This window comes from Lepidochelys olivacea (assembly GCF_965140295.1).
Source record: "Lepidochelys olivacea isolate rLepOli2 genome assembly, chromosome: 2".
Taxonomy (NCBI): domain Eukaryota; kingdom Metazoa; phylum Chordata; order Testudines; family Cheloniidae; genus Lepidochelys; species Lepidochelys olivacea.
Genome location: NC_140412.1, coordinates 184,749,040 through 184,763,572, shown reverse-complemented (window position 1 = coordinate 184,763,572; position 14,533 = coordinate 184,749,040). Strand labels below are relative to the sequence as shown.

Sequence of the window (14,533 nt, the reverse complement as noted above, 5' to 3'; positions counted from 1 at the left end):
GTGAACCTCCTCTGTATTATCTGCCTCAGTAGTATTTGCCCCAACTGATATTGGAAGTGCCTTCCAGCCATCAGAACACCTCTCCTTCTGTGTATATTCTATGTATTTTTAAAGAAAAAAAAACAAAACAGATTTCCCACCATTCCAAATACTATTTCTGTCTCACAGATATAAGCAACTTTGCGAGTCCTAGTGTAGATGAGCTGGCAGCTCACCCCACTATTTTAGGACCATGGCAGCAGCCAGTACGGGTGCAGGGTTGTGCCTAGGTAGAACAAGTTGCAAGATCAGGGCATTAGCAGTTATCATAAATTAGTATATTTTGATGCACAATAATAATATATTAGTTTTTGAAAATGTATGTTTCCTCAGTCTAATCTGTATGCCAAGTTAAATGGAGGTAATATTTTTAAATGGCAGAGGTAAGTAGAAAAGGCTTTAAAGGAACCCCATGCCAATACCATGCTCTTCAGAACAGTAATTATAATGCTACTATAATATTACCTTAAAATAGAAATTTAACAATGAGTGACACATACAGATGGCTATTTAGATTTAAAATTCTATATTCCATAACTTTATTTTTTGTCAGAAAAGTAGTTATATATGCACCCTTCCAAAATAGTTACATTTGTAATCATTTCCTAACTAAGAACACAGTAGGTAAGGTGTGAATTTAGTGATAATTTTTAAGAGCTCACAATCATTCAAAATTAATGTGATCAGGTCTTTTGAAAGTAGCCATTATTCATATAAAGACATGCAAATTGTCCACATACTGAGAGAGAATGTCTTGTAGATCTATCCTTCCCACCATCACGCTAAAGGTATGGTAAACCAACGGAGAAGAAAGAAGAATTTCAGAATGCCAAGACAACAGGAAATCAGGATAGAAAAAAATAAAAATTTAAAAATGTTAATATCAATAAAGTAGTAGTCAAAAATTAAGAGGATTAAAAGAATCCCAGATATACTGAGTACAAGTCAAAATTCACACTATGGAATATTATGCATCACAAACTGGTATTTCTGAGGGAAAATAGATTTTTTAAAATTAGAATGCCTATTTCATAGCACACTGCTAAAATTGTGCAAATTTCTGAAAAGCAGGCCTGTCGATTAATCGAAGTTAACTCACGTGATTAACTCAAAAAAATTAATTGCAATTAAAAAAATAATTGATTAATTGCACTGTTAAACAATAGAATATCAATTGCAATTTATTAAATATTTTAGGATTTTTTCTACATTTTCAAATATATTTCTATTACAACACAGAATACAAAGTGTACAGTGCTCACTTTATATTATTACAAATATTTGCCCTGTAAAAACGATAAACAAAAGAAATAGGATTTTTCAATTCACGTCATACAAGTACTGTAATGCAATCTCTTTATCGTGAAAGTGTAACTTACAAATGTAGATTTTTTGTGTGTTACATAACTGCACTCAAAAAGAAAACAATGCAAAAAACTTTAGCGCCTACAAGTCTACTCAGTCCTACTTCTTGTTCAGCCAATTGGTAAGACAAACAAGTTTGTTTACATTAATGGAAGATACTGCTGACCGCTTCTTATTTACATGGTCATCTACAAGTGAGAACAGGCATTCGCATGGCCCTTTTGTAGTCAGCATTGCAAGGTATTTATATGCCAATATGCTAAAGATTCATATGCCCCTTCATGCTTCAGCCACCATTCCAGAGGACATGCTTCTATGCTGATGATGCTCGTTAAAAGAAGTATGCATTAATTAAATTTGTTACTGAACTCCTTGGGGGAGAATTGTATGTTTCCTGTTCTGTTTCACACACATTCTGCTGTATATTTCATATTATAGCAGTCTCGGATGATGACCCAGCACACGTTCATTTTAAGAACACTTTCACTGCAGATTTGACAAAATGCAAAGAAGGTACAATGTGAGATTTCTAAAGACAGATACAGCACTCGACCCAAGAATTAAGAATCTGAAGTGCCTTCCAAAATCTGAGAGGGACGAGGTGTGGAGCATGCTTTAAGAAGTCTTAGAAGAGCAACATCTGACGCAGAAACTACAGAACCCGAACCACCAAAAAGGAAAAGTAACCTTCTGCTGGTGGTATCCGACTCAGATGATGAAAACGAACATGTGTCAGTCCCCTTTGCTTTGGATCATTATCAAGCACAACCCGTTATAGGCATGGACGCATGTCTTCTGGAATGGTGGTTGAAGCATGAAGGGACATAGGAATCTTTAGTGCATCTGGCACATAAGTGTCTTGTGATGTTGGCTGCAACAGTGCCATGCAAACGCCTGTTCCCACTTTCAGGTAACATTGTAAACAAGATGTGGGCAGCATTATCTACTGCAAATTGTAACCAAACTTCTTTATCTGAGCGATTGGCTGAGGTAGGACTGAGTGGACTTGTAGATTCTAAAGTTTTACATTGTTTTATTTTTGAATGCAGGTTTTTTTTGTACATAACTCTACATTTGTAAGTTCAACTTTCATTATAAAAAGAGATTGCACTACAGTACTTGTATTAGGTGAATTGAAATATACTATTTCTTTTATTACCTATTAGCTATTACCAGCAGGAGAGTGAGTTTGTGTGTGTGGTTTTTGGAGGGCGGTGGGGGGGGGGGGTGAGAAAACCTGGATTTGTGCTGGAAATGGCCCACCTTGATTATCATACACATTTTTTCGACATAAAGTGCTCTTAAAACCAATTTCTGTACTCCTCCCAACAAGGGGATTAGTGCTGAAATCAACATCGCCGTTTCGAATTAGGGTTAGTGTGAACACAATTTGAAGGTATTGGCCTCCGGGAGCTATCCCACAGTGCACCTTTGTGACCACTCTGGACAGCACTCTGAACTCGGATGCACTGGCCACGTGTACAGGAAAAGCCCTGGGAACTTTTGAATCTCATTTCCTGTTTGGCTAGGCGAGCTCAGCAGCACAGGTGACCATGCAGTCCCAGAATCGAAAAAGAGCTCCAGCATGGACCTAATGGGAGGTGCTGGATCTGATCGCTGTATGGGGAGAGGAATCCGTGCTATCAGAACTGCGTTCCAAAAGACGAAATGCCAAAACATTTCAAAAAAATCTCCGAGGTCATGAGGGACAGAGGTTACATCAGGGACACAACACAGTGCCGCGTAAAACTTAAGGAGCTCAGACAAGCGTACCAGAAAACCAAAGAATCAAACGGATGCTCTGGGACAGAGCCCCAGACATGCCGCTTCTATGCTGAACTGCATGCAATTTTAGGGGGGGGCCGCCACCACTACCCCACCGCTGTCCTTGGACTCCGAGGATGGGATACTCTCCGCCATGGCTGAGGATTTTGCAGATGGGGAAGATTAGGAGGACGACAACGAGCTTGGGGAGAGCACACAGCACACCGTTCTCCCCAACAACCAGGATCTTTTTATCACCCTGACTGAAATACCCTCCCAAACCAATGATGCCAGAGAAGGGACCTCTTGTGAGTGTACCTTTTTTAGTATAATACATGTTACAAAGCAAGCGTTTAATGATTAAGTAGCCCTGAGGACTTGGGATGCATTCATGGCCAGTACTGCTACTGGAAAAGTCTATTAACGTGTCTGGGGATGGAGCAGAAATCCTCCAAGGACATCTCCATGAAGCTCTCCTGGAGGTACTCTAAAAGCCTTTGCAGAAGGTTCCTGGGGAGAGCAGCCTTATTCTGTCCTCCATAGTAGGACACTTGATCACGCCATGCTAATAGCAAGTAATCTGGTATCATTGAATGACAAAGCCTGGCAGCGTATGGTCCTGGTGCTTGCTGGCATTCAAGCAACATCCGTTCTTTATCTCTCTGTGTTATCCTCAGGAAAGTGATATCGTTCGTGGTAATCTGGTTGAAATAGGTGAATTTAATTAAGGGGACATTTCGAGGTGCCCGTTCCTAATGGGCTGTTTGCCTGTGGCTGAAAAGAAATCCTCCCTGCAGTTAGACACACGGTGGGAGGGGGGGCCACTGGCGTGGAGCTGTTCGCGTTTGGCTAGCAGGGATCTTCCCTGATACCAGCCAGGGGGGAGGGGAAAAGCGATCATCCCAGATAATTGGATGCGGGGAGGGCGTTAGTTTGTTTTCTGCTGCTGCACGTTAACAGGAAAACTGCAGCAGTAAATGGCCAACTCAACGGGCTTTACTTGGTATGGGAAAGGAGGGGGCTGCTGTTATGAAGGCTGCAGAAGCCAAAAGACCTTACTTACAAAAGGCTTACCATGGCCGCCTGTGAGCTGAATTCTGTTGCCTGGCCCTGTGTGTGTGATCTCTAACACCAAAGCCGCAGGCACTCAATACAAGATGCAAAATGCAACCTTGTACCAAAATCACATATGCTATGTAATGTGAATAATGGTGTTCACCGTGAAAGAGTATAGCCATTGTTCTGTAAAATGTATCTTTTTAAATACTTCACTCCCTTTTTTCTTCCAGCAGCTGCAAATGTTTCAAGCCTCCCTCCTCTGTCCCAGAGGCTCTCTCAGATAAGGCAGTGAAAAACACACATGCGCGATGAAATGATCAATGAGCTCATGCAGTTGTGCAGCACTGACAGAGCTGTGTGGAGGGACACAACAGCAGAGTACCGGACAGTGGCCGATGAACGTGAAGAGAGGTGACGGCAGGAAGGTCAGAGGAGGCATGAGGAAACGCTGGGAATACTGCGGGATCAAACGGACATGCTCTGATGTCTGGTGGAGGTTCATGAACAGCAGCAGGATCACAGACTGTCGCTGCAGTCCCTGCTTAACCGCCCTCCCTCCTCACCCAGACGCCCAAGAACGCAGGGTGGGAGGCTCCGGGCACCCAACCACTCCACTCTAGTGGACAGCCCAAGCAACAGAAGGCTGGCATTCAACAAGTTTTAAAGTGGCCTTTTCCTTCCCCCCATCCTCCTCCCACACCAGAGCCGGGCTACCTTGTGAGTTATGTCCCTATTTTTATGATCAATTTATAAAGAATACATGTTTTTTAAATGATAGTGACTTTATTTCCTTTGCAAGCAAGCTGTGATCGAAGGCGGGAGGGCGGGTGGCTTACAGGGAATTAGAGTCAACCAAGCGGGAGGGTTTTCATCAAGGAGAAACAAACAGAAGTGTCAGTACCCTGGCCAGTCATGAAACTGGTTTTCAAAGCTTCTCTGTTGCGCACTGCACCCTCCTGTGCTCTTCTAACTGCCCTGGTGTCTGGCTACGCATATTCAGCGACCAGGCGATTCACATCAACCTCCCAACCCCGCCATAAACGTCTCCCCCTTACTCTCACAGAGATTGTGGAGCACACAACAAGCAGCAATAACAATGGCAATATTGGTTTCGTGAGGTCTGAGCGAGTTAGTAAACTGCACCAGCAACCCTTTAAACATCCAAATGCACACACTACCACCATTCTGCACTTGTTCAGCTTATAGTTGAACAGCTCCTGACTACTGTCCAGGCTGCCTGTGTATGGCTTCATGAGCCAGGGCATTAAGGGGTAGGCTGGGACCCCAAGGATAACTATAGGCATTTCAACATCCCCAACGGTTATTTTATGGTCTGGGAAGTAAATCCCTTCCTGCAGCCGTTTAAACAAACCAGAGTTCCTGAAGACGCGAGCGTCATGAATCTGTCCCGGCCATCCCACATTGATGTTGGTGAAACGTCCCTTGTGATCCACCTGTGCTTGCAGCACCATTGAAAAGTACCCCTTGCGGTTTATGTACTGGCTGCCCTGGTGGTCCGGTCTCAAGATAGGGATATGCGTTCCGTCTATAGCCCCACCACAGTTAGGGAATCCCATTGCAGCAAAGCCATCCACTATGACCTGCACATTTCCCAGGGTCACTACCTTTGATAGCAGCAGCTGAGTGATTGTGCTGGCTACTTGCATCACAGCAACCCTCACAGGAGATTTGCCCACTCCAAATTGATTCCCAACTGGCCGATAGCTGTCTGGCATTGCAAGCTTCCACAGGGCTATTGCCACTCGCTTGTGAACTGTGAGGGCTGCTCTCATCTTGGTATTCTTGCACTTCAGGGCAGGGGAAAGCAAGTCACAAAGTTCCATGAAAGTGCGCTTACGCATGCGAAAGTTTCGCAGCCACTGGGAATCGTCCAAGACCTGCAACACGATGCGGTCCCACCACTCTGTGCCTGTTTCCCGGGCCCAGAATTGGTGTTCCATGGCATGAGCCTGCCCCATTAACATGTTCTCCAAATTACAGGGGAACGCGGTTTTAGAGAAAAGTGTGTTCATGTCCTCATCACCGCGCTGCCGTCGCCTCCTTGCCTGGTTTTTCAGGTGCTGGTTCTGCATACACTGCACGATAATGCGTGAGGTGTTTACAATCATCATAACTGCTGTGGTGAGCTGAACGGGCTCCATGCTTGCTGTGCTATGGCGTCTGCTCCTGCTCGGGAAATCCAGTGAAAAGGGTGCAAAATGATTGTTTGCCCTTGCTCTGGCAGAGGGAGGGGCGACTGCCAACATGGCTTACAGGGTTGGCTTGCAGGGAATTAAAATCAACAAAGGGGGTGGCTTTGCGAGAAACAGATGGCTCCCTCAAGGATAGAACTCAAAACCTCAAGGATAGAACTCAAAACTGGGTTTAGCAGGCCGTTAATTTCACAGAGGGAGGGAGGAGAAAATGAATACAAAACAAATCTGGTCTATTTTTGTTTTGATCCATTTCATCTATCTTTATACATCTTGCTGGCAGCAGACTGTGCAGTACGACCGCTAGCCATCGTCATCTCCTGGGTGCTCAGCAGAAGACGGTGCAGTATGACTGCTGACCATCGTCTTCTGCTGGCTGCAGATTAAAAGACAGTACACTGCCGGTAGGACTGAACCGCCATGAGACAAAATTTAAAAGGAAAATGACCTGGCTGAGTCACTCCCATGTTTGCCCAGGCGCCCCGACCTCATCAAGGTCTGTTAAAAGAGCACCCTGGACTACGTCGACGATGGCTACCAGTCATACTGCACTGTCTGCTGCCAAAAGGCCATAAACTGTTGCTGTGTAGCAATGCAGTACTGCATCTGCCAACACGCAGGAGACATACGGTGACGGTTAGCTGAGCGGGCTCCATGCTTGCCATGGTATGGCGTCTGCACAGGTAACTCAAGAAAAAAGGCGGAAAACGATTGTCTGCTCTTGCTTTCATGGAGGGGGGGATGGAAGGAGGGCCTGACGATATGTACCCAGAGCCACCAGCGACAATGTTTTAGCTCCATTAGGCACCGGGATTTCTACCCAGAATTCAAATGGGCGGTGGAGACTGCAGGAACTGTGGGATAGCTACCCACAGTGCAATGCTCCGGAAGTCGACGGTTGCCTCGGTACTGTGGACACACTCCGGTGACTACATTCACTTAGAGCATCTGTGTGAGGGGGGACACAATCGACTGTATAAAAACGCTTTCTACAAAGCCGACTTCTATAAATTCGACCTAATTTCATAGTGTAGACAAGGCCTTAGTTAACCAATCTGTTGGTGATGCATAAGCCACAAAAGCATCCAGGTCCCCTCTTCTATTGATATTGGCTTTGCAATGCTGTCAGAATAAAATTTTATTCTTGCTAGTGAAGCAAGCAGATACAGATTTTTAGTACTCATAGGAAGCAGAACTGTTGAGAATGCTGGTGTTATTTCAGTGTCACTTTTCTGACTGTAACAGGAAAGAAAAGAAAATGGAAACTGGTTTCAGAATCTTTCTATACCCTATTAATGCTACAACTGAAGCCAAAACTGGTGGTTTTTTTTTTTATTAAGACATTTATGCTATTAAAAGGAGACTTATAAGGATAACCTCTTTGTTGTTAATTTGATTCTCTGAATATTTGTTTTCCCACTCAGATCTGGTTTACTTTTTAACCTGCACCATTTTAACTAAAAAAGGGTTATTTTAAATGCAACACATGGAGATAGGTCAGACTGAAGAGTGCTGTTGCCATCAAAACCCCATATATAGGATCATAATTAAGGCTAGGATTTAATCACGGGTATTTTTAGTAAAAGTCATGGACAGGTCGGGGCAAGAAACAAACAAAAAAAATCACTGCCAGTGACCGTTTTTATGGGGACAGTCCCATTTTTTGGGACTTTATCTTATATAGGCGCCTATTACCCTCCACCCCTGTCCCGCTTTTTCACAATTGCTATCTGGTCAACCTACTGTGACCTGTCCATGACTTATATCATAAATATCTATGATTGAATGTTGGAGTGGGTGCAGGTAGAGGAGGTGGGGGGTAGGAGCATGTGGCACCAGCCGCTGGGAAGGGTAGAGTCCCAGGGGCTTGCTGCTGCTCCAGCTGCCACCATGGGGGAAGCCCCAGGGGGCAAGCCGCTGCTCCGGCCACCCCAGGACCACTGCTGGGAGCTGCCTAGCTGCATCGAGTCCCATCGGCCCCAGGACTGCTGTGCAGGCAGTCCCGGGGCCAGCCGCATCAGCCCTTGCTTGGGCAGTCCTCGGAGCCAGCTACCCGGGGCTGCCAGAGCAGCGGCCCATGCAGCTGGCCCCAAGGCCAATGCCACTCCGGCAGCGGCTGGTGTGGCTGGCTGCGGGGCCGCCCGAGCGGCTGACTGCAGAGCCACTGCAGCAGCAGCTGGTGTGGCTGTCCCCAGGGCTGCCTGAGCAGCTGTCCTCGGGGCTAGCTGCTTGGACGGACCAGGGCTCAGCCACACTAGCTGCTGCAGAAGTCACAGAAAGTCACGGAATCCATCACTACCGCGATCTCTGACGCACACAGAACCCTAATAATAATTCATTAACAATTCAACAACTTCAGAAAACATTAAAATCTGCATATAAATAATACAGATCAAATTGTCTAAGCTAGAATAATAGTTATCCTTTATTTTCTTATTTCAGTCCGGATCATGGGACTAAAAGTACAGTATCTACCCCAAAAAAAGATATGGCTGGAGCAATCTACAAATTGAAGCTTGAAGCTGTCTCCTGCCAAAAGCTGAGCAGAGAATCTACATTTAATTTAATGCAGAGGTTTTCAAGATTTCTCATCTCAACACATTTCTCTTATTTGAGGAACTGGAAGACTACCTCTTCCCACAACACTGTTCCCACCTTGGTTTGCTCAGCCAAAACAAAATTTAAGCCACAGATTTCTTAGAGCCTTCAAATACATTTTTGCTGGAAGAAAGCTGTATTATACAAGTAATAACATACTTCAGTATGCATCCGATGAAGTGAGCTGTAGCTCACGAAAGCTCATGCTCAAATAAATTGGTTAGTCTCTAAGGTGCCACAAGTACTCCTTTTCTTTATACTTCAGTAACTACTTTGTTTTCCATTAAAATAATGTGTGCAGTATTTTATTACTATTTCTGATCAGTAGGCAAATAAATTGGTTAGTCTCTAAGGTGCCACAAGTACTCCTTTTCTTTATACTTCAGTAACTACTTTGTTTTCCATTAAAATAATGTGTGCAGTATTTTATTACTATTTCTGATCAGTAGGCAAACAAAATGTTACATTACATGAACACAGCCAAATATGCTCATTTCCAGGTTACACACCACAAGATCTCTCCTTCTGGAGGTGCTTGTTCTGCTGCTATGAGACCCACTGACATCCAAAGATGAACTCGTAGGAATGAAATTGTAGAAGATTATGAATTTCAAATATATAAACAGTAAACAAATTCAAAATAAAAAACTGCTTTCAGCATAGAGATATATATAAATCTGTACTCAATGCATGGCAAGCAGTGTAATAAAGCTAATTTTATGCACTAGGAATGACAGTATAACTTAAGAGCGAGTTGTGTGGTCACCACTGACAAGTACTATGGATGACCATCTCATGTGCTATTTCTAACTATACTAGTTTGTGCTTTCTTTAATTGAGTTTTATTTCTTAAAGAATGAGAAACAACATGACTGCTTTCAGCAAATTGTTTTCTCTTTGGAAAAGATGAAGAAAGGCTAATGTTTATCTACCAAATTAGTTTCTCTAGTTTCTGGTGTGGGTAGGCGCATTTATTAATGCTTTTTACCATGGAATACATTCCTATACACTTTTCAAAAAAAGTAATCATAAGACCTGCATACATATTATACGTGCACGTTTTATCTTTTATATTAATTTAAGATCTAGCACTTCTGTTTTCTCATTAAGTACCTCAATTTCTTTGCTTCACTTATAATCTATAAATTCAGTTTTACGGCAATTTCATTCAAAGAAGTCCGTGACATTTTATACCATAAGGTAAGTTATTCCACACCAGATATTAACTTTAAAACATGACCAGACATTTAAAGGTAACTAACATTCTCTATGGTTTTGAATGTACAATATGCCATTATTCATCTAATTTAGGGCACAATTTAGCAAAGCACTTAAATAGCATGGTAGCCCTAGACCCATGAGCCCAAGTATGTAGAGCCAGGCTCTGAGACTTGCTGCCATTGGCTGTGTAGACTACATGGGCACTATCATAATATAAATAATAAATGCAACTAAGACTTGTTCTTATTTTCTGACATTTGGTAGCTAGTCATCTTCGAGCTTTTAATGACCACAACAAGATTTAAGTTTGTATTCCAAAAAGAAGGGTCAGAGATGGTCTGCTTTAGAGAAAAGCATATTGAATATTAACCTCAACACTGAAGTGTTGTTTCCATTAACTGAGGAATGAAGCTTGACTATTCTTAAGCCTGGAGGGGATTAGATTTTTATCGGTACATGTCACTAAACATTTATTTCAATGCATATACACAAATAGACAAAAATATTTCCATCAATATTAATAAAAATGTAATGATAGGCAAAGTAAGAAAAATGCTGCTTGGGAACTTATTAGATTTTGATTTAGGGATATTTATTTTGTATATTTTGACACGTGATATTGGGTATTTGAGTTTTAATAGTTAGAAACCTTTAGTTTTTAAGTCTCAACATCTACTGTCGTTAAATAATTATTGTCTGACCTCCCCCAGTACTCTGACCCACTCCCATAATTTCCTGCAACTATGAAAATTAAAATAAAATACAAAATATGGTTAAAACGCATAAGTATGCAAGTGTGAACACTGAAATGGATAAAACTAGAAAAACAGTTTTAAAATAGTTATCTATTGAAATTATGAAAAGTAAAAATCAAATTCTGCCAAGCGTCTTTTGTACAGAATTTCTGTAATTACATTTACACACACACACACACACACACGTAGAGATAGATAGATAGATCTATTATGAGTAATAGATGGAAAACAGGCGTATCAATGTATACTGCACCAATACTTTATCAAATGGTTGACTAAAATCCATTTACCACAGAGCACACAGTTATCACTTTCTCATTAGTAAACTTTTAGTCATTTTTGAAAAACGTCAACTTTCTTGGACAAGATCTGTTCTTTGTAAACTCACATTGACAATTTCTTATGTTCCAGTTCTGTCCACACAGTAAGTTGCTTTAAAAAAAAAAAAGTTTCCTGAGATTGAAGTTAACCATTAGTCCGTAATTAGCCATTTCACTCCCTTAATATTGACATTACAATGTTCCTCTTTCAGTTTTCTAGAACTCTTCTCTCTTATGGAGTGATGGAAACAGAAAAGCAAATAGATAAATTATTTAATGTTACTACTGAGGTGAATCATACTTAAGGATCTTCACAGTATTACTAGAAATAAGAAAAGCTCAACATTTATTTACTTTAAGATACAAAATGCTCTGGTGGAGAACTGATTTTCAGCTCTAAACATTGCCCGTCCTGCTTTTGTCTGAGCCTGCGGGGGAAGTCTATCATAAGACTGGGAGGGTGCAGGGGGAGGATGGTCAAGGAAAGGGAAACAGATTGAAGGAAAGGAGCTGTAGATGTTGGTGAACTGCCACACTCACACCATCATTACAAAATTGTACTCTATGGGGATGAAGCCAGTGAACAGAGAGCTTGCAAGTCTCTTTTGGGTGGGCTGCTGCTAAAACGGAATAATGAAGTAACTTAAGACTGCATATTCTCAACTTCTGCAAGAGTGGAAAAAACAGAACATAGGAATCACACAGATCTCTCTCTTAAGTATGAAAGAAAAGCCACCATAGGAAAGGAGGAGAGAGAAATGCAAGAGTAAAGAAGTAGATTTGAGCGGTAAGAAGTGAGTAGAGATAGAAGAGAGGGAAGCAACTCTTAGGGTAGAGGAAGAGAAGGTGAGAGGGAAGTGGAAGGGAAATGGAAGGGAAACAATGAACAAGAAAGGAAGAGGGGGGGAACTGGGAGAAAAAGAAAGTAGAAAAGCAGCAAAGAGAAGAGAAAATTTGGGAAGGAAGAGGCAAGGGAACAAGGAGAAACATTTTTAGATCCACTTTTCTTTCAAAAGCACTACCAACCTAAACAAAGCATTCTAAGCAATTATCAAGAGCCAGCTTCCAATCTGACCTCAGTGCACAGGTGATGAGTCCTAGCAGCTACAGACAGCTTGAAATATCTTAATGTGCAGGTAACATGCATGTACATGACTATGCAATCTTATTCTCAGCACTTGTTTGGTAGAAGAACAAGTGACGCAAGTACAATGACTTGACCTAAGTTTTAAATACAGTCTATTTAAAAGTTGTACTGTACATGTACTAACACTAAGTATGTGATTTTTTTTTTTTTTAAGTTTGCTTCCAATGGAAGTAAAATTATTCCATGTAATCAAAATCTGAACTACTTATGTTTTAGGGCTTATTTCCAAACTCACATGAAGTTAATTATTTTAAGCAACTAAATTATAGTACAAACAAAAAAGTGTTTAGGGGGAAAAAAATCAAGGTATCTCATAGTACAAACACCACGAGATTTTAAAGATTTATTAAGAGATTCAGATAAACTGATATAAAATACAATTAAAATGTTGACGTGAACACACTGCCCCATTTATATTGATTAAAATAGATAAGTTGCATGTAGTATCAAAGTTCACACAAACTATGTACTAACCCTATGACTGCCAATATTTCGAGCACACACCAAGTCATCCGCTCCCTGATAACAAAAATGAAAGCAAAATGAAGTTAAATGTTTGTTTGTTAAAGTAAGGCCTAGCAGGGAGAAGGGAGAGTTTATAGATTAGCACAAACCAGATAGGAACGATGACTAGAACGGAGAGAATACCTGGCCCTCTCTGAATCTTCCTGAGAAAGAAGAAATGTAGAAAGTTATTTAATGAAAAAAAAAAGATGAACAAAATAAAAGTAAGCAAACGGAAGAGCATGCAGTACTTATTTTGCACACAGGTAAGTGTTTGGGAAATCAACTGAAGCAAGTGAATGCATTCACATCAGATGAACATTGCTTTCATTTCATTTTGACTCGAAGGCAGGTGTCTACCACACTATGTTGTTAAGAAAATGCAGCTGAGGTGACGTATTATTTAATTAAAAGTAAAAAATGGACAATCTTTTGCTGGTTGGGCAGAAAAAAAATGATATATCTAGAACAAATGTAGAAGAATCTCATTAAAGACTAAAAACGAAAGAAACCCAAGAATTATACTCCAGAGAAGTTTGTCAAAACAAGAATCTGAAAGTTGATTCCAAAGTTACTTTAGCCCAGATAAAGATACCTCTGTCCCACTGTCACCAAGATTAACTTTCTGCTAGGGGTAGCAACCAAAATTAAAGTGTGATTATACCCTGTAAGCTATACATTTTTCATTTGGGAGCTCCTGATCCTTTAATTCCCCTGGCCTTGCCTGACTTTGGAGAAGTCTGCAGCTGAGATACCCCAAGATACTTTCTTCAATTGAAGGATTGGGGAGGGTTTACTATAACCTAGAAATAAGGGAAGCTTTGTGAGAAAACTGGGAACAAAAATAGAGGGGAAAAAACTATTGTTTTAATTGCCAGAAGCATCTTAAACATAAAAAATATTTAGTTACAGGGAATAAATACACTACGAAATTCTGTCTCAATTTAAACCATTCAATATAAACTTCACATTTGAACTGGACCCACTTGTTGTCAAAAAAAATTGTTGTCCTCCCCAGTCTTCCACCTCTCAAAAGGTCACAAAGTGCTAGCAGTCAGACCTCACCTATCAACAGGGTAAAGAAAGGGTCCACTGCAGCAACACCTTTTAGACTGTACATAGAGGTGATATTAGTTTGGGACTTAGGGTCCCTCAGTCATACTACACTTTTAGCCAAGTTTTCAACCACTTTCAACCACGTGGTTGACTCCAAAAATGATTTGTGCCCACATTCAAAATGGATAATACATAATAAGTAACCTTTGTGGCTAAAAGTGGCCTGCCCTTGGAAGCAGCCAAGATTGGCAAATGGTTGCATTCCTTAAGGATTCACAACACTTATTTTGGTGAATACAGAAAACTCCCCCAACTATGCTTGTGCAACTGTTGACTAACATTCCTTTTCCTGGAGCACTGCAGTAATATATTCCAGAGGGCATTAACCCACATGTTCTTGGGCATTGTGTGGCAATTTTTACCTCTATATAACCCATCACAAAAGGCTATCCTGCCTACATAACCAAGAAATGTCAAGCAACTGTAAAGCAG

General features: G+C 41.4%; 1 protein-coding gene across 5 annotated transcripts in view; it reads right to left on the bottom strand.

The window, feature by feature from the left end:
- Positions 1 to 14,533, bottom strand: part of LRRFIP2 (LRR binding FLII interacting protein 2) — a 140,746-nt gene that overhangs the window by 80,427 nt on the left and 45,786 nt on the right. The window contains exons 5-6 of one of the 5 annotated variants that reach the window (XM_084620172.1): positions 13,096 to 13,149; positions 12,956 to 13,000 (exon numbers count right to left, since the gene is read on the bottom strand). The exons of the other annotated variants lie outside the window; for them this stretch is intronic. Coding sequence (XP_084476298.1) covers positions 12,956 to 13,000; positions 13,096 to 13,149 — 99 coding nt within the window. The remainder of the gene's footprint in view (positions 1 to 12,955; positions 13,001 to 13,095; positions 13,150 to 14,533) is intronic. 5 annotated transcript variants of the gene reach the window in all.